Genomic DNA, 17,170 nt, shown 5'->3' with positions numbered 1-17,170 from the left:
GGAAGGGGTGCCGTGAGAGAGCGCATGCGCAGTCCGGGGAGGGGGGGGGGTGCGCCGTGAGAGCGCGTATGTGCAGTCGGGGGGGGAGGTGTGCCGTGAGAGGGCGCATGCGCAGTCGGGAGGTGGCCGTGAGAGGGCGCGTGCGCAGTCGGGAGGTGGCCGTGAGAGGGCGCGTGCGCAGTCGGGGGCGGTGCCGTGAGGGCGCGCATGCGCCGGGGGCCTTGAGGGCGCGGCCTAATTGCCGACGCGCCTGCGCGGGCTTTTTGAGGGCGCGCATGCGCGCGCGGAAGGAGACGATGTCGGGCCGCCCCGCGGCTCCAGTGCCCCCGCACCCCCCCGTGGGCCGCGGCGCCTTCCGCGAGGTCTACGAGCCGGACGACGACACCTACCTGCTGCTAGACGCTCTGGACCGGGCCGCCCTCGACCTCGCCGGGTACCCGGGGCAGGAGAGGGGCGGCCGGGAGGAGGCGGCGTGGCAAAGCGCAAAGCACTGTGCAGAGCGGGAGAGGCACTGTGGCTCGGTGGAAAGTGCAAAGCATTGTGCAAAGCGGGAGGGGCACGGTTGCAAAAAGTGCAAAGCGCTGTGCTCGGCGGGAGAGGCACTGAGGCTCAGTGCAAAGTACTGTGCAAAGCACTGTGCTAAGCGGGAGAGACACTGTTGCAAGGTGCAAAGCACTGTGCTCAGCGGGAGAGGCATTGTGGCTCAGTGGAATAGTGCAAAGCACTGTGCTAAGCGGGAGAGGCCCCGTGGCTCAGTGGAGAGTGCAAGGGCTTGGGAGTCAGAGGTCGTGGGTTCCAATCCCGCCCCTCGTCAGCTGGGTAAATCACTTCTCTGGGCCTCAGCGGCCTCATCCGTCAAATGGGCACGAAGACTGGCAGCCCCACGGGGGACCACCTGATGATCGGGGGCCCACCCCGGCGCTTGGAACAGTGCTTGGCGCAGAGTAAGCGCCCAATAGATATCGATAGCATTAGAGAAGGCAAACGGGTGGTTCCACGTGGGGCTGCCAGCCTCGATCCCCATTTGACAGGCGGGACGACCGAGGCCCAGGGAAGGGACCTGCCCCGGGCCACGCGGCGGACAAGTGGCGGAGCCGGGATTAGAACCCACGACCTTGTGACGTGCAGGCCCGGGCTGTGGCCACTCGGCCGCCCGTGCCCCTTCCCCCAAGTACAACAGAGAGAGACGATCCCCGCCCGCAACCACCTGGATATTTCCGCCCTTGCCTTTCCCCCGGATCCCCGTCAGCGGCTGTGTTGCTTACTGAGCGCCGCTCGTGCAAGAGGCACTGTACTGAGCGCTCAGGGGAGTCTCAAGTCGACAGAGATGACACTCTCCCTGCCCATCTCAAGGAGATCCCCCCCCCCCCCGGCCCCTCGCCTTCCCACCCGTCGACGATATCTAGCGAGCGAGTACACGGAGTCGGCGGACCCATTCCCCGCCCGCGACGAGATTCATCCTCGTCGTCGTCATCGTGCCCTGGAAGCTGGGTTCGTCGCGGGCGGGGAATGTGCCTGTTCGGTTGTGGCTCGGTCCAGTGCTCGGCACGTAGTAAAGCGCTCAATAAATACCGTTGAATGAACGAGCGAATGTCGCGTGTGCTCCGCGCCCAGTGGGCGCTCAATAAATACAACTGACCGTGAGGGCCGGGCCCAGTCTCCCCAGGCCTCGCGTTGGCCAGCGGAAGGGCGGCGAGGGCCGGCGACCGGGGCCGCGGGACTCGGTCGGACCGCGAGCCCGTCCCCGGGCGGGGACGGTCCCTATCCGCCGCCGGACCGTCGGCTGCGAGCGCTCGGTACGGCGCTCCGCGCGTAGCGGGCGCTCGATGAGGACTCCCGAACGAGGGAGGGCACCGGCCGGGACCGCCCTCCCTGCTGGGCAAGGAGCCCCCGACGGACCCCGGGCCCGCTCGTGGCGTTTCCGCCCCGGGGGGACGGCGAGCGGACGGGCCGCGCGTCCCCGCCGGCGCTGAGCGTCCCCCCCCCGGTCCGTCTTCCGTCCAGGGTGGAGGTCTGCCTCGAGGTGGGATCCGGCTCCGGCGTGGTGTCGGCCTTCTTGGCTTCGGTCATCGGCCCGGGGGCCCTGTACCTGTAAGTGAGCCGTCCCCTCGCCCCCGGGGAGCCGCGGGCGCGGGACGACCCCCGGCCCGGGGGGCGGGGGAGGGGGGTCCCGACCCAGCGGGACGCTCCCTCCGCCCGCAGGTGCACCGACCTCAACCCCCAGGCGGCCGCCTGCACCCTGGAGACCGCCGCCCGCAACCGGGTCCTCGTCCAGCCCGTCGTCACGGACCTGGTGAGTCCGAGGCTGCCGCCTTCCCGCCGGCCGTCCCCCGCGCGAGTGGCCGCGTCCCCCCCCCCGGGCCTCGGGCGCCCGGGACGTGGCGAGCGCTGGACGGACCCGGCTGTCGTCGTCAGGTGCGGGGCCTGCTGCCCCGGCTGCGGGGGGCCGTGGACCTCCTGGTGTTCAACCCGCCGTACGTGCCCACTCCGTCCCACGAGGTAAGAGGGGCCGGCGGGCGGGCGGGCGGGCGGCGGGGGCCGGGGGAGGGCATCCCGCGGCACGGGCCGGCGCGTCCTCGCCTCCCGCCAGGTGGGAAGCCCCGGCGTCGCCTCCGCCTGGGCGGGTGGCCGACGCGGACGGGAGGTCACGGACAGACTGCTGCCCGCGGCGGCGGAGCTCCTGTCGGCCGGCGGCCTCTTCTTCCTGGTGACCGTCCGGGAGAACGACCCAGGTGAGGGGGGAGGCGGGTCGGGGGCGGCGGGGTCCGGCCGCGGGCCGCGGGCCCCCCGCGACACCCCCTCCCCCCCCCGTCCTTGGCTTCCAGAGGACATCCTGGCGGCGATGGAGGCGGCGGGCCTGCCGGGCTCGGTGGCGCTGACCCGGCGGGCGGGAGGAGAGAGCCTGTCGGTGCTGCGCTTCCGCCGACCGCGGCGCTGACGGCGGGACGTCCCCGGAGCCTCCCGGGCCAAGGGCGGCGGGGAGGGCGGGCCGGGGCTTCTCGGGTTTGGGGAAATAAACGACGACGACGACCGTGGCGTTGGTTCGGCGCTTACGGCGGGCCGGGCGCCGTACCGAGCCCCCGGGGTGGGTGCGGGCGGACGGGGTCGGCCGCCCGTCCCCGTGGGGCTCCCGCTCTCGATCCCCGTTCTGCGGATGGGGGAACTGAGGCCCGGCGAGGTGGCCCACCCGCGGGGAGGGGATCGGAACCCGTGACCTTCTGACTCCCAGCCCCGGTCCTCCGTCCGTTAGGCCGCGCGGAGTCCCCGCCCCCGGCGGTATCGTCCCGCGCCTCTTCGGGGCCAACGGCAGTGTTTTCTGAGGCTTTCGCTAGGTGCTAAGGCCTACGCGGGGTCCAAATACTGACGACGGTATCTGTTAAGCGCTCACTGTGCGCCGAGCCCCGGGGCAGAGAGGGCTTAACGGGGTCCCCGTCCCGCGTGGGCGCCGGGCCCTCGATTCCGTTTTACGGACGAGGCGACCGAGGGCCGGAGAGGTCAGGCGACTCGGGGTCACGCGGCGGACGGGACCGGGACCCGGGCCCTCCCGGGTCCGTCTCCCGCGCCCCTCGGGGAGGAGGGCAGGGAGGGATGGCGCGGGGGAAACGGAGCCCCGGGGGAGCGCGGCGACTCCACCGGGGCCCCACGGCCGGCCGGCGGCGGGGAGGGGATCGGAACCCGGATCCCCCTTCCCCGGGCCCCGCCGCCAGGGTCCGGAAGATGGGTTTCGGTCGGGTCGGGCGGCGGTTCCTCGGCCCAGCGGCTGCCCCCACCCCCCCACCCGGGGTTCACGCCCCGCCCCGGCCGACCCGGAAGGCGCAGAAACGACCGTCCCGACCCCGCGACCGGTCAACGGGGACTTTATTCTCGACGGGAGGGCGCGGGCGGGCCCCGGAGCGGGCCGTCGCCCCCGACGGCGGGATTTCTCAAGCGTCCCCCGAGGCGTCGGGCGGCGCGCCGTGAGGCGGGGGCCGCCCTCCTCGGCTCGACGGGACGCCGGCGGGGTCCCGCGGGCGCTCAGAAGAAGGTCTCGCGGCACAGGGGGCAGGTGGATCTGTTGCTGGAGGTGAACCACTTGTACTGAGGAGGGAGAGGCGGGGGGGCCGGGGCGTGAGCGGCCCGCCCCCGCCGGACCCCCGCCGGACCCCCGGGGGCCGGTCCCCCCGCCCCGTCCCCTCACCAGGCAGGCCGAGTGGAACTTCTTCCGGCAGGTCCGGCAGGCCTTCTTGGGGAGGGAGTAGTTGAAGCCGTGGATGACGGAGAAGCAGATCATGCAGTCCTCCACCCCCTCGAACCGCTTGTCCACGTTGTTCTTCCACAGGGCCAGGCCCTCCATGATGCTGCCGTTCTGGCGGGCGGAGAGGAGGGGGCTCGCGCCGGCCCGGGGGGGGGGGGGCGGGGAGGGGGTCCCCCCGCGCCCCCCGGCCGGCGGCCGCCGCCCCTCACCTGGTGCGTCAGGTAGGTGCTGAGCTGCAGCGTCCAGGTGCGCCACTGCTGCGCCGCCACGCCCACCCGCTTCCCGCTCTCCACCGCGACGGAGCCCAGCGGGTAGTTGGGGGGCAGCTGGATGATGAGCTCGATGAAGACGTCGTCCACCGAGTAGGTGGCCACCACCTCGCGCGTGGCCGAGCGGGCCTTGACCTGCCGGGGACGGGGAGCGGGCGCGCTGCGGGCCCCCCCCCCCCGGGCGCGCGGCGGCCCCCCGCCCCGGCCCCCCCCCCCCGCCGCCCCCCGGCCGGAGGGGCTGACCGTCATGCCGCCGAAGAGCCGGGCGCTGGACTGCACGGAGGCGATCTCGTGGGCCGACAGCACGCCGCTCACGTGCCGGCTGGTGAACTTGTCCACGAGGCCGAAGACGCGCTTGTCGCAGCCGTTCCACCAGAGCCGCACCATGGCCGGCAGGTCCTTCAGGGCCACGCGGTAGACCCAGCAGGCCAGGTGCGGGATCAGCGTGGCCGGGGCCGCCGTCCCTGCGCCGAGGACGGGCGGGGGCTGGAGGCCGGCCGGGGGCCCCCGGCCCCCCGATCCCCTCCCCCCCCGGCCCCGGACGGGCCCCCCCCGGCTGACCTTTGACGTCCAGGCGGAGCTCCTCCGTGAAGAAGGTCTTGGGCTCCTTGGCCGGGGGCCGGCCGGGGTCGGCCGGGTAGACGGGGCAGGCGGGCATGAGCCGGAACAGGTGGTACAGCAGCTTCTGGAGGCTCTTGGTCCGCCGCAGGTGCAGGGAGTAGAGGACCCGCAGCTGGGGGGGGGGGGGGGGGAGAGGAGGGCGCGGCGTCGGCCCCGGGGGGCCCCCTCGCCGGATGGGAGCGGACGGGGCCCGCGGCCTTAGTCCCGTCTCGCGGACGGGGAGTCCCTCGTCTCTTCCGTTCAGTCAGTATTTACTGAGCGCTCACTAGGGGCAGAGCGCTGTACTAAGCGCTCGGGATGAACAGGCCGGCAACAGAGAGGGACGGCCCCCGCCGTCCGACGGGAATAACGTCGGCATCCGTTAAGCGCTTACCGCGTGCGGACGGGGCACCGTTCTAAGCGCTGCGGGAGATACAGGAGAATGAGGTGGTCCCGCCCGGGGCTCCCGGTCTTCGCCCCCGTTTTACGGACGAGGGAACCGAGGCCCAGAGAAGTGAGGTGACTGGCCCACGGTCACCCAGCTGACGAGGGGCAGGGTGGGGATCCGAACCCACGACCTCCGCCTCCCGGGCCCGGGCCCTCCCCCCCGAGCCACGCTGCTTCTCTAAAACGGGGACCGCGTCCCGTCCCGTCGGCTTCCGGGGCCGCCCCGGGGCTCCGCCGGGTGCCCGGCGCGCGGTGAGCGCCGGGCCGCGGCCGTCGTCGCCGTGAAGCGACGCGGCTCGGAGCCGGATGCGGACCCCGGGGGTCCGGACTCCCCGACCGGGGCGCCGTCCGCTCGGCGCCCGCCTGCCTCGGGGGTCCCTCCGGCCTCGAGGCCCGGGGTCGCCGGCTCCGGCCTCGGCCCCCCCGCCCCGCCCCGTCGGTCCCCCCCGCCTCTATTTCGGGGCCCTCCTCCCCGCGGGACCCGTCGAGGGCGCGAGGCCCGGGGGGCTCGGGAGGAGGAGACGGGGGCCCGGGGAGGCGGGGCGACTCTCCCCCGGGGGCGAGGCCCGCCCGGCCGTGGCACCCACCTGGGAGGAGGCCGCCTTGAAGAAAGTGAGGACCAGCTTCCAGGTCAGGAGGTACCCGAGGACGTGGCCGAACTCGGGGCTCCGGGGCCGGATGGCCACCGCCTCTCCGACGGGCACGCAGTCCAAGATGTCGTCCAGCACGTCTTCCTGGGAGCCGAGGACGGACATCAGGGCGGCCGGGGGGGACCTGCGGAGCGGCGCGCGGGGGTCAGGACGCCCGTCGGGCCGTCGCCCCGGTCTTTCCCGGAAGGGGACGTCCGTGGCCGCGCCCCGTCCGGGCGGAGGCCTCCCCGGCCCCGCCCGGGGAGGCGGCCGGACGGCGCCCGGGGGGCCGCCCCCGGCCCGGGAGCGGTGGGGGGCGCCGGCCGGGACCCCGCCGGGCGGGAGGGGTCTCGGGCCGACCGACGGGAGCCCCGCCGCGAAGCTTACAGGGCCGGCTCCTCCTCCTCGTCGCCGTAGGACCCGAGATCTTGGGCGTCGAACTGGGGCAGGTCGGCCATCAACCTGGGACGCCGGAGACCCGCCCGTTTCCGTTTCCGCGGAGGCGGGGCGGGGGGGGGGGGGGGCGCGCCGACCCGCGAGACGCCCCCCGCCCCCCCGGCCGGACCCGGCTTCGGGGCGGGGGCGGCGGGAGGCGTCGCCATCGCGCTCCGCCGGACCGGCCCGCGTGACGTCGGCGTGGCGGGCTCCCTGGGGCGGACGGGGGCGCGGGCCCGGGGGTCGGAGGGCGCCGGGTCCCCCTCCCGGCTCCTCCGCCTGTCCGGCCTCGGTTTACCTCGTCTGGAATCCGGGGGTCGAGACCGCGAACCCGCGGGTCGGGGACGGCGGCTGCTGATAGCGTCAGCTTGTCCGTCCGCCCACCCGGTGCTCGGGACGGCGCCCGGCACCCGGTGCGAGTTTAACCGGGACCCTTCCTTTGTCGGGAGAGAAGCGCCGGGAACCCGCCCCGGCGGGGCGGCGGCCCGGCCCGGAGGACAAAGGACCGGCCTGGAAGCCGGGGGGCCCGCCGCGGGACCCCGGGGTCGGCCGCGCGCTTCGGCGGGCGGGACGGGGGCTCACTTGGACAGCATGTGGTAGGCGGTGACTTGGACGGGCCTGTCCCGGGTCCGCCGCAGCAGCGGGGCCAGGGTGTTGAGCAGGGACTGCAGCGGGCCGGGCAGGTTGCTCCTCTGCTCGGGCAGCAGGCGGGAGGGGAGCCGGTGCTCCAGCAGCTGAGCGCGCGAGACGAAGGTCAGCGCGTGGCCCAGGGACTCCAGCGTGGCCGTCCGGAAGGGCGTCTCCGGCTGCTCGGCGCTCTCCTCTGCCGGGGGCGGGGGGGGGACCGGACTCCGGGTCAGGCTCCGGCGGCGGGGGCCCCCGGCCCCCCCGGCCCCCCCCCGGCCGGCGGCCACTCGCCTGTGAGCTCCACGAGCAGGGGCAGCAGCAGCCGGTGGATGCCTTCGGAGAAGAAGTCCCGCCACTCGTCGGCCAGGTGGCCGGGGAAGCGGTCGTCGGGCGCGCCGGCCTGGAAGTGGGCGCTCAGCGTGCTGGCCAGGTCGCAGCTGAGGCAGGCGAAGAGGTGGACCAGCGGGGACGAGTCCGGGAGCAGGCTCTCCCACGTGCTCTGCGGGGAGACCCCGGCCGGGGGCGGCTCAGCCGCGGGGAAGCCCCCGCCGCGGCGTCCGGGGAGCCCGGGGCCGGGGGGGGGCGCGGCGGGGCGCGGCGGCCCCCTCACCTCCAGCCAGGACAGCATGGCGCACAGGACGAAGTCCCACTCGTTGTTGGTCCAGGGCAGGGCGCGGTCCCGGGGCAGCAGGGAGAAGAAGCGGATCATCTCCACGTTCAGCCGGACCAGGGTCGAGCCGCAGCCCCTCAGAGAGCTGCGGGCGCGGACGGGCGGCGGTGAAGGCGGCGGGGACGCCGATCCCCCTCCCGGCCCGAGGCGGCCCCGGCCCCGCCTACCGGCCGAACAGGAAGATCTCCCGGTCCAGGTGCTTCCACGACAGGACGGTCTTCAGGATCCCGTGCTCCCTCTCCTTTCCGTCCAAACGGGCCGTCTTCAGGCAGGAGTTGACGACGGCCAGGTAGCCCAGGCCCCCTAGAGCGAACCCCGGTCACCGGCGGGGCGGGGGCGGGTAGGCACGGCCCCGGGGCGCTCTCCTGCCCGTTTCGGGAAGCGGGAGGGCCCGAGCGAGCCCCTCCCGGCGCCCCGCGCAGGGCGACGCCCGCCGCCCTCCCCTCCCCGGGCGCGAGCCCCAGGGGGCGGGGGCGGGACGGGGAAGGAGAAGACCGGGAGGGGGCCGGGCCGCCTCGTCGGCGCCCGCGATCCGGAGGGGTCTCCGGCTGAGGCCCGGCCCCCGGGCTCCCCGCCCCGACCCACTGACCGTGAACTTGGCAGATGCTCTCTTCCGGGCAGGTGAGAAGGCGAGCGGCGCAGTGGACCACCAGTTCTTCCTGGTTCTCCTTGGGCAGGAACGGGAACAGGCACTGAACCGTGTGCAGCTTCCCTTCGGTGAGGGGGAAGAGCCTGGGGGGGAGGGAGAGAGAGAGATTTCGGAAGCCGAAAGACGCCCTCCGGGCCCCGCCCGGGCGAGCCGGACGGGACCGGAGGAGATCCCCCGGGGGAGCATCCGGGAGGGACCCCCCCCCCCCCCCCCCCCCGCACCCGGTCCCGAGGGTCCCCGGAGCCCCCGGGGTCGGAGGAGCCCGCCGTACCCGTCCGGGGTCACCAACAGGCGCATCACTTCGGCGGGGGCGACGCGTCGCGCGTGGACCAGGCGGGCCACGGTCAGAGCCCAGAGGGCCCCGTCGGCCTTGGCCCTGGAGGGGGAGAGGCGACAGCCGTCGGGGGCCGGGACGGACGGACGGACGGACGGACGGACGGGGGACGGGGACACGGAGCGGGAGGAGCCGGCCCCGGCCGCCCCGGGGCGTACCTGGCGAAGAGCAGGGGGAGGAGGCCGTTGGGGTCGGTCAGCTGACACAGAGTGTCCCGAGAGACGTTCAGGGCCCGAAGCGCGGCCTCGTACTCCAGGAGCTCGGCCGGCGGGTCTTCCAGCTCCTCGCACCACTGCAGCGCGTACAGCATCTCGGCGACTAGCGGACCGGCGGCGCCCCGTCAGCGCGCCGGCCCGGCCCGCCGGAGGAGGGCCCGCCCCTCCCCGCCGGCCCCCTCCCGCCGTGCGCACCTGTCTCCCGGGCGAGGCCGTCGCGCAGAGGCGCGGCGCGGCGCAGGGCCGGCAGCAGCAGCGCCCCGGCCAGGGCCGCGCAGCACAGGTGACCGGGGAGGGCCGGCGGGTCGGCGGTCCGGTCGGGCCCCGCGGCCTCGGGGTCCCAGGAGAAGCGCCCCTCCAGCAGGGGCCGGCGCCACCACTGCGACGCAGGGGACGGGCTCTTGCGACGCCGGCCCGGCATCCCGCCGCCCCCCGCCCGCCGCCCCCGGCCGGCCCCGGCGCGCACCTGGAGGCCCAGCGTCCGCCGCGTGGCCGTCCACTGGCGGGGGTCGGGCAGCACCCGCTCCAGGTAGAGGCCCAGAAGGGAGGCGGCCGGCGGGCCGGCGTCCAGGAGCCTCTCCAGGATCTCCCCGGCCGGACCCAGCAGCGCCTGAAGGCTACACGCACGCCGGCCGGCTGCCCCGGGAACGTCCCCCCGCCCCGGGTCCGGTCCCGGCCGCCCCCCCCCCCCGGCCCCTCCGGCCGGGGCGGGAGCGGGGACCGCGCCCTCCGCCCGCGCCCCCCTCCCCGCCGAGCGGGCTCACCTCTTCAGGTCCAGCCGAGAGGAGCGGACCCGACTCTTGAGCCACTGGGCCGACGAGGGCAGGAAGGCGCCGGGGGCGTGGCCGCGGCCCAGCCGCGGGGCCAGGGAGTCGAGGCCCGACCGCCACGCCTCCTTCAGCCGGCGGACCAGCGGGTCTGGAACCGAGCGACGCGGGGCCGCGCGCGTCAGGGGCGGGGGGGCTCCCCCCGGCGACCCTCCGCCCCCGCGGCCGGCGACGGGCGCGGGCCCCCGCCCGCCCCGGGGAGACCCCCTCACCGGACGGGCGCGCGACGACCGACGCCCGGGAGCACAGCCGGAAGACGGTCAGCAGCAGCTCCTGGGCCGGGGCCGCGAGCGGACGTCCGCCCGCCGAGCGGAAGAAGTCCGAGGCCAGGTCGCAGACGGCCGACGGCAGCCGCCCGCCGTCCTCGGCGGCGCCGGGGACCTCGGCCCCGGCCAGGGCGGCCCGCAGGCGGTCGAGGATCCCGGAGACGTAGACGGCTCCGATCCAGGCGCCTGCGGGGAGAGGCGGCCCACCCCCCCCAGGCCGAGCCGCCGTGAACCCGCGGGGCCCGGGGCCCTTCCCGGGGTGAGGTGGGGGACGGGGGACGGGGGCCGGGGCCCGACGGGCCCCCCGGTACGGCGCTCCGTACGCACGGGTACGTCCCGCGCGCCCGCTCGGCGGGACCGGGCGGGACGCGGGGAGACCGGGCCTCGCCGAGAGGCGGGCGAGGGTCCGGGGGGAGGGCGGGGCGTCGGTCGCACTCACCGCATCCGGCGGGCGGGCACAGGGCCAGGCTGAGCAGGGCCCACCCGCGGCGGGCGCGATCCTCCGGGACGGCCGGGGCCTCCGGGGCCTCCCCGCACAGGAGGGCGGCCAGGGCCACCAGCCTCCGGCCCAGGACCTCTCCCGGGAGCCACGCGGACACTAAGGCCAGCTGAGCGGGGCCGGAACGGGCCTGGGGAGGGGAGGGGAGGGGAGGGGAGGGGAGGGGGAGGGAGGGGAGGGGAGGGGAGGGGAGGGGAGGGGCGTCACGCCGACGCCCAACGGACCTCTCCCGCCCTCCCCCGCGCCCGGACCTTCCTCCGTCCGCCGGACCACCGCTCTCTCCCACTTCGAGGCCCTCCCCGAAACCGCGCCTCCTCCTCCGGGCTTCCCCCGATCCCCCCCCCCCCCCGCGTCCTCCCCGCGACGTCACCTCGGGCGCCCGGATCGGGCCCCCGGGTCCGTATTCTACTCGGCCGCTCCCCGGACCGGTCGTCGGAGTGACCCGCCGCCCCCTCCGGAAGACCGGGGATCCCGTCCGCCTACTCTCCCGTCCCCCCGCGGGCTCTCGGCGCGATCCCCCGTGAAGCGGGGCGGGCCTCCCGGGACGTCGCGGAGATCCAACGGCCGCCCCGCCTCCGGGCCCCGCGCCTCCCGCCCCCCCCCGGCCGGACGCGGGCCGGCGAGGGGGGGGGGAGGGGGGTCGGTCCGTACCTTCCGCAGGATCCGGAGGAGGAGCTCGTCCCGCTGCGGTTCGGCCTGCGGGAGGAGAGACCCGGGCCCGCTGAGGGACCGGAGCCGCCCGCCTTCCGCCCCCCCCGGGGGACCCGCCGCGGGAGCGAGGGAGGCCGGGCGCTACCTGGGTCAGACGGTCCAGGACGCCGGCCCTCTCGGCGGCGCCGCCGCAGCGGCGCAGGGCGCCGAACAGGAGGTCCACCAGGACGTCCAGCTCCTCGCTCGGGCGGGCCCCCAGCCAGACCGGCAGCCTCCGCTCCACGAAGCGCACGGCGGGGCCGGGGGCCCCCGGGGCCGGGGGGTCCCCGCCCTCCTCGCCCGCCAGCACCCGGAACAAGGCGTCCGACGGGCAGGAGTCGAGCAGGGCCGCGAGGAAGGCGAGGTGGCGCCCGGACCCGTGCTCCTCGACGAGGGCGAGGCTCAGGGCGGCCAGCCGGCAGACCGAGGCTTCCAGCGGGGCCTCCCGCCGGGCCGAGACGGGGCCCGGCCGGGCGGGGCCGGGGGCCTCCCCCTCGGGGGTCCCCCCGGGGCCGGGCCCGTCCGCGAAGCGGACCCCGCCGGCCGCCCGGCCCCCCGCCCCCGGGGAGGCCCCGGGGGCCCGGAGGGCCCGCAGCAGGCCGGCGACGCCCGCCAGGGCCGCGGCCTCGGCCTCCGGCGGGGCCACGACGTCCCGGCAGAGGCGGGCCAGGCTCTCCCACAGGCCGGACAGGACTCCGTTCAAGGCCGCCGCCGCGGCCGCGGCCTCCGGGCCCTCCCCGGGGCTCTCGGCGGCGGCCTCCCAGGCGCTCAGGACCCCGGCCGTCTGGGAGAAGAGCGGGCCGTTCTGCCATCGCGCGTCCCGGAGGCCGGCTCCGACCAGAGGGACCAGCTGAAAGCGAGCGGCGGAGGGAGGAGGGAGAGGAGGGGGGGGAGGAGAGGCCGGCTCAGCGGCGTTGTCGGCGCCGGCGTCCGGCCGCAGAGGGGGCGGGCGGGGCGGAGGGTCCCCCCCCCCCCGACCGCCGAGGAGCGGCTCGGACTCCATCCCCGCCCCCCGGGGACGGGACGGGAGCCGGGGCGAGCACCTGACTGTCGACGAGCATCCGGCGCAGGGCCCGGTCCTCGTCGGCGGCGCCCAGGCTCTGCAGCGTGACGAAGCGGCAGCACTCCGCGAAGGCGGCGAAGATGGCGGCCCGCTCCGCGGGGCTGGCCGCGGCCCCCGACGACGACAGCCTGGGGGGGGGGGACGGACGGACGGAGGCGCTGGGCCCGCGGGGTCCGGACGCCCGGGGGACGTCCCCCCGGCCGACCGGTCGCCCGCTCCACCCGGGGAGGACCGGACCCCCGGGGCCCGCCGGCGGCGACCGAGGGGCCGGAGCCGTCGTACCCCCGGACCAGGGACGTGAAGAAGTTCTGGAAAAACTCCAGCCTGGGCTCCAGGACGGAGGCGGGGATCTTGCTGAGCAGGGGCAGGAGGTGAGGGTGGACGACGGCGGCCTGCCCGCGGCCGCCCTCGCGCATCACGGCCCACAGCTTGGGGAACACGCCCTTCCACGCGTTCACGTGGCTCCAGCAGTCCTGGCGGGGGGAAAAAACCCACGCGCAGCCGGTCGGGGGGCGGGCGGGGGCCGGAGGCAACCGACACCCCGGCCTCGAGGCGACGCCGGGGCGGCTCCGGGTCGATTCCCGAACCCCCCCGGGGCCCGCGGTCTCCGTGCCCGTCTTAAAGACGGGGAGGCCGGCGACGCGCGGGCGAGCGGGTCGCCCGGCGAGGCCGCCCGGCCGACGCGAGGGATTCACACCCACGCGCGGCAACCCGGCCATCGCGTACCCGCCCCCGCGCTCGGCACGCTGCTCGGCGTGCCGAGCGGGCGCCTAAGAAGACGCCGTCGTCATCTCTATTGTCCACGGCGCGTCATCTACCTGCTAGGCTGCGCCGCTTCCTCCAGCGCGGCGCGCTCGGTAGGGAGCTCCGCGCGGAGCGAGCGCTCGGGAAGTACTACCCACCGACGGGCCGGAGGCAGCCGTGGGGGAGGTGAGACCCCCGCCCCCCCCCGCCGCCCCTCCCGGCTAGGGGGACGCCCGGGGGTCCGGCGTCGGGGGCATCCGATCTCACCTCCACGACGGTCGGCACGTACAGCGCGGCTTCCCAGAGGGCCGGGCAGACCAGGGGGTCGCCGTCGTCGAGGCCGAGGAGGACGGCGGGGCACAGCCGGGCCGCCCGCTCCCTCGCCGTCCGCGGCGCGTGCCGGCACAGCGCCGACGCCAGCTCGAAGAAGGCCGCGCGCACCTGGGCCGGGGACGCGGCGGTCGCTCTCCCGGCCGGCGGCCCGCGCGCCCCCCGCCCGCCCGCCCCCGGACGCGCCCGCCCGCCCCGGGACCCGCCCCCCGCCCCCCGGGACGGACGCGCGGGGGGCGGCGGGGCGGCGGAGAGACCTGAGGGGCCTCGTGTCTGCCGTATTTCCAGAACTTGGCCTGGGAGAGGAGGGGCTTCAGCTTGTCCTCCGCGGAGCCCACCTCGGCGCTCGGCAGCAGGCCGAGCAGCCTCTTCAGGGCCGACAGGGAACAGGTCAGAATCCGGAAGAACTTGGTCTTCCTCTCTTCCTCCGGGACGGTCCTCCGAGGCAAACCAGAGGAGCGCGGACGGATGGAGACCGGGGCGGGGGCGGCGGGGATCCTCCCGCCTCCGGGACCGCGGCCCGGGTCGGCCGGCCCTCCCCTCGCCTCGCCCCCTCCGCGGGTCCGGTCGCCGCCGCACTCACTGCGGATCGCTGACGGTGTCCGGGGTCTCCTTCAGGAGGTGGTCCCGCAGCGTCTGCCGGGGGGGGGAGGGGGGCCCGCCGGGGCGGGCCGGTGAAGCGGGGCCCCGCGGGCGGTTCCCCGGCCGCCCCCCTCCCTCCCCGGACCGAGCGCCCCCGCCCCCCGGGACCCCCCCCCGGCCCCCCCCGCCCTCCCGGTCCCCCGCTCACGCCGAGGATCTCGTCCAGACAGAAGGCCACGGCGTCGGCCTGCCTGCCGGGGGGGAAGGCGGCCTCGAAGGCCAGGCGGGCGGCGGAGGCGGCGGGCGGATGGGGGTCGCACTGGGCCATGAGCCAGAAGCCCATGAGGCTCTTGAGGTGAGGGGCCAGGTGCTTGCGGACTTTGGTGACGAGCCTCTCCAAGGCCCGCTGGGCGGCCTCCCGCACCCGCCGGTCGTGATCCTGCGCGAAGCCACGCGGGCCCTGCAGCCGCCGTCCCGGGGGGCCGGGCCCCCCCCCCCGCCCCCCCCGCCGCCCCCGCCCGCCGGACCCACCAGGGAGATCTTGCAGTAGATCCGGGGCCAGTACGGGAGGACTCCCCTGACGGTCTCCGCGTCGCGCTCTCGACACATGGCTCCGAACTCCTGCGTCGCCTGCGGGGCGGGAGGGCTGACGCCGCCGGGGAAGGGCCCGCCCGGGCCGCGGGGAGACGGACCCGCCGCCCGCCCGGCGGGCTTACCTTGAGTCGGGTGGTGACGTCCTTCTTGGAGAGCTTGCGCAGGACCACGCGGAAGTCCGCCTCCACCGGGCCGTCCGTCTCCTCGGCCCCCTGGACGGCGGGGACGTAGCCCGGCTCGCCGGGGGACGTCCCGAAGCCGAGGAAGCCCGGGACCGTCCCCCGCTCTCTGGCCAGGAGCTCGGCCGCGCGGCCGCTGCTGGACGGCTGCCGGGACACGGGGGGGGGGGGGGGGGGCGGTTTCGGACGGTCCGCGGCGGGGCCCGGGGGAAGGGTCCCGGGGGAAGGGTCCCGGACGACGTCCCCGTCGCCCGGACGAGGCGGCCCGAGCCGACGGGTGGCGGGATTCGAACCCCCCGCCCCCCGCCCCCCCCCCGGGCTCTGGCCGCTGGGCCACCGCGGCTCCTCTAGGAGGACCGCCGGGTCCCGGCCGTCGCCCTCGGGGGGGGTGGCCTGCGCGTGTAGGTTCGCGTCCCCGCCCCGGGCGGCTGCGGGCGCGTCCCTTCGCTTCTGCGGGCCTCGGTCCCCCCATCCGGGAAACGGGGACGAAGCCGGGGACGGCCCGATGACCCCGGATCTCCCCCGGCGCCCACGAACGGCGCTCGGCACGTAGCGGGCGCTTCGCGAACACCCGAGCGCCGCACGCCAACGTGAGGATGCGCCCGTGTGCGGCTCCGCGGCCTTGTGACCTTCCCTTCTCCGGGCCTCAGTCCCCTCCTCTGTGAAATGGGGACGGAGACCGGGACCCCCCCCCCCTCCCCCCCCACGTGGGACCGCCTCACCGCCCCGTATCCTCCCCGGCGCGCGGAACGGCGCTTCGCCCGGGGTGGGCGCTGGACGCCTGCCGCCGGTATTTCTTGTTGAGGACCTGGGTTCGGATCCCCGCCCCTCCACTTTGTCGGCTGTGTGACCTTGGGTAAGTCACTTCCCTTCCTCTGTGCAGAGCCCTGCTCCGAGCGCTTCCTCTGTGCAGAGCCCCGTTCTAAGCGCTTACTATGTGCTAAGCACTGCTGTGAGCGCTTCCTCTGTGCAGAGCCCCCTTCTAAGCGCTTGTTATGTGCAAAGCACTGCTCTAAGCGCTTACTATGTGCTAAGCACTGCTCTGAGCGCTTCCTCTGTGCAGAGCCCTGCTCTACGCGCTTATTATGTGCAAAGCACTGCTCTAAGCGCTTACTATGTGCAGAGCATTGTTCTAAGCGCTTCTTCTGTGCAGAGCCCTGCTCTAAGCGCTTCCTCCGTGCAGGGCAAGTCACTTCACTTCTCTGTGCCTCAGTTCCCTCCTCTGTAAAATGGGGGTGAAGACTGTGAGCCCCACGTGGGACCACCTGATTCCCCCGTGTCTACCCCAGCGCTTAGAACGGTGCTCGGCACGTAGTAAGCGCTTAACAGATACCAACATTATTATTATTAAGCACTGCTCTAAGCGCTTCCTCTGTGCAGAGCTCTACTCTAAGCGCTTATTATGTGCAAAGCACTGTTCTAAGCGCTTATTATGTGCAAAGCACTGTTCTAAGCGCTTATTATGTGCAAAGCACTGCCCTAAGCGCTTCCTCTGTGTAGAGCCCTGCTCTAAGCGCTTATTATGTGCAAAGCCCTGCTCTAAGCGCTTCCTCTGTGCAGAGCTCTACTCTAAGCGCTTATTATGTGCAAAGCACTGTTCTAAGCGCTTATTATGTGCAAAGCACTGCCCTAAGCGCTTCCTCTGTGCAGAGCCCTGCTCTAAGCGCTTCCTCTGTGCAGAGCCCTGTTCTAAGCGCTTATTATGTGCAGAGCCCTGCTCTAAGCGCTTCCTCTGTGCAAAGCTCTACTCTAAGCGCTTATTATGTGCAAAGCACTGTTCTAAGCGCTTATTATGTGCAAAGCACTGCTCTAAGCGCTTCCTCTGTGCAGAGCCCTGTTCTAAGCGCTTATTATGTGCAAAACCCTGCTCTAAGCGCTTCCTCTGTGCAAAGCTCTACTCTAAGCGCTTATTATGTGCAAAGCACTGTTCTAAGCGCTTATTATGTGCAAAGCCCTGCTCTAAGCGCTTCCTCCGTGCAGAGCCCTGCTGTGAGCGCCGTGGGCGGCCCAGGATGCTGAGGCGGCCCCACGTGGGTCTCCCGGCTGTTGCCTTTCCCGGCCCGGGCCCCGCCGCAGCGCCGCGCACAGCGTGTAGGTGAGGGTGGGCGCGGCCGGGGGGGGAGGGAAGAGGGGGGGGAGGGGGGGGCGTCTCACCCTCACGTTCCCCTTGGTCCGCTGCTTGTTCTTCCCGCCCATGGCCCCGACCTCCGACCTCCGACCTCCGACCTCCGACCTCCGACCCCGCTCCTCGCCGGCCGCGCCTCGGGACCCGGAAGCGGCGCGCGGG

The 17,170-nt window shown here is 74.9% G+C and overlaps 2 protein-coding genes across 2 annotated transcripts; one reads left to right on the top strand and one right to left on the bottom strand.

Moving 5' to 3' along the window:
• The first annotated feature begins 247 nt into the window (after window positions 1-247).
• N6AMT1 (N-6 adenine-specific DNA methyltransferase 1) lies at window positions 248-3,031 on the top strand. The gene is made up of 6 exons (XM_029082208.2): window positions 248-433; window positions 2,005-2,091; window positions 2,203-2,293; window positions 2,416-2,499; window positions 2,591-2,732; window positions 2,826-3,031. The coding sequence occupies exons 1-6, from the start codon at window positions 276-278 to the stop codon at window positions 2,936-2,938; spliced, it is 675 nt and encodes a 224-aa protein (XP_028938041.1). The 5' UTR covers window positions 248-275; the 3' UTR covers window positions 2,939-3,031.
• An 891-nt stretch (window positions 3,032-3,922) lies between these two features.
• On the bottom strand, window positions 3,923-17,170 carry LTN1 (listerin E3 ubiquitin protein ligase 1). The gene is made up of 31 exons (XM_029082553.2): window positions 17,038-17,170; window positions 14,827-15,030; window positions 14,642-14,740; window positions 14,319-14,549; window positions 14,112-14,164; window positions 13,786-13,966; window positions 13,466-13,639; window positions 12,737-12,927; window positions 12,435-12,582; window positions 11,927-12,241; window positions 11,498-11,869; window positions 11,353-11,397; window positions 10,642-10,831; window positions 10,149-10,388; window positions 9,874-10,027; window positions 9,576-9,726; window positions 9,305-9,488; window positions 9,053-9,212; window positions 8,832-8,936; window positions 8,501-8,643; window positions 8,079-8,214; window positions 7,852-7,996; window positions 7,533-7,740; window positions 7,197-7,437; window positions 6,567-6,641; window positions 6,138-6,324; window positions 5,065-5,236; window positions 4,747-4,967; window positions 4,444-4,638; window positions 4,178-4,345; window positions 3,923-4,077 (listed from the first exon to the last, which is right to left on the bottom strand). The coding sequence occupies exons 1-31, from the start codon at window positions 17,077-17,079 to the stop codon at window positions 4,015-4,017; spliced, it is 5,193 nt and encodes a 1,730-aa protein (XP_028938386.1). The 5' UTR covers window positions 17,080-17,170; the 3' UTR covers window positions 3,923-4,014.

The sequence above is a fragment of the Ornithorhynchus anatinus genome, chromosome 17, assembly GCF_004115215.2.
Source record: "Ornithorhynchus anatinus isolate Pmale09 chromosome 17, mOrnAna1.pri.v4, whole genome shotgun sequence".
Lineage (NCBI taxonomy): Eukaryota > Metazoa > Chordata > Mammalia > Monotremata > Ornithorhynchidae > Ornithorhynchus > Ornithorhynchus anatinus.
Note: the sequence above shows the minus strand (reverse complement) of the source record. Positions and strands in the feature narration are given on the sequence as shown.

Excerpts from the sequence above, each read along its gene's own strand:
- N6AMT1 (XM_029082208.2), top strand. The coding sequence starts at position 276 with ATGCGCGCGCGGAAGGAGACGATGTCGGGCCGCCCCGCGGCTCCAGTG. Across the intron at positions 2,294-2,415 it reads AGCCCGTCGTCACGGACCTG|GTGCGGGGCCTGCTGCCCCG; the intron begins GTGAGTCCGAGG and ends TGTCGTCGTCAG. Across the intron at positions 2,500-2,590 it reads TGCCCACTCCGTCCCACGAG|GTGGGAAGCCCCGGCGTCGC; the intron begins GTAAGAGGGGCC and ends GCCTCCCGCCAG.
- LTN1 (XM_029082553.2), bottom strand. The coding sequence starts at position 17,079 with ATGGGCGGGAAGAACAAGCAGCGGACCAAGGGGAACGTGAGG. Across the intron at positions 13,640-13,785 it reads GCAGACACGAGGCCCCTCAG|GTGCGCGCGGCCTTCTTCGA; the intron begins GTCTCTCCGCCG and ends TCCCCGGCCCAG. Across the intron at positions 4,346-4,443 it reads GCACCTACCTGACGCACCAG|AACGGCAGCATCATGGAGGG; the intron begins GTGAGGGGCGGC and ends TCCGCCCGCCAG.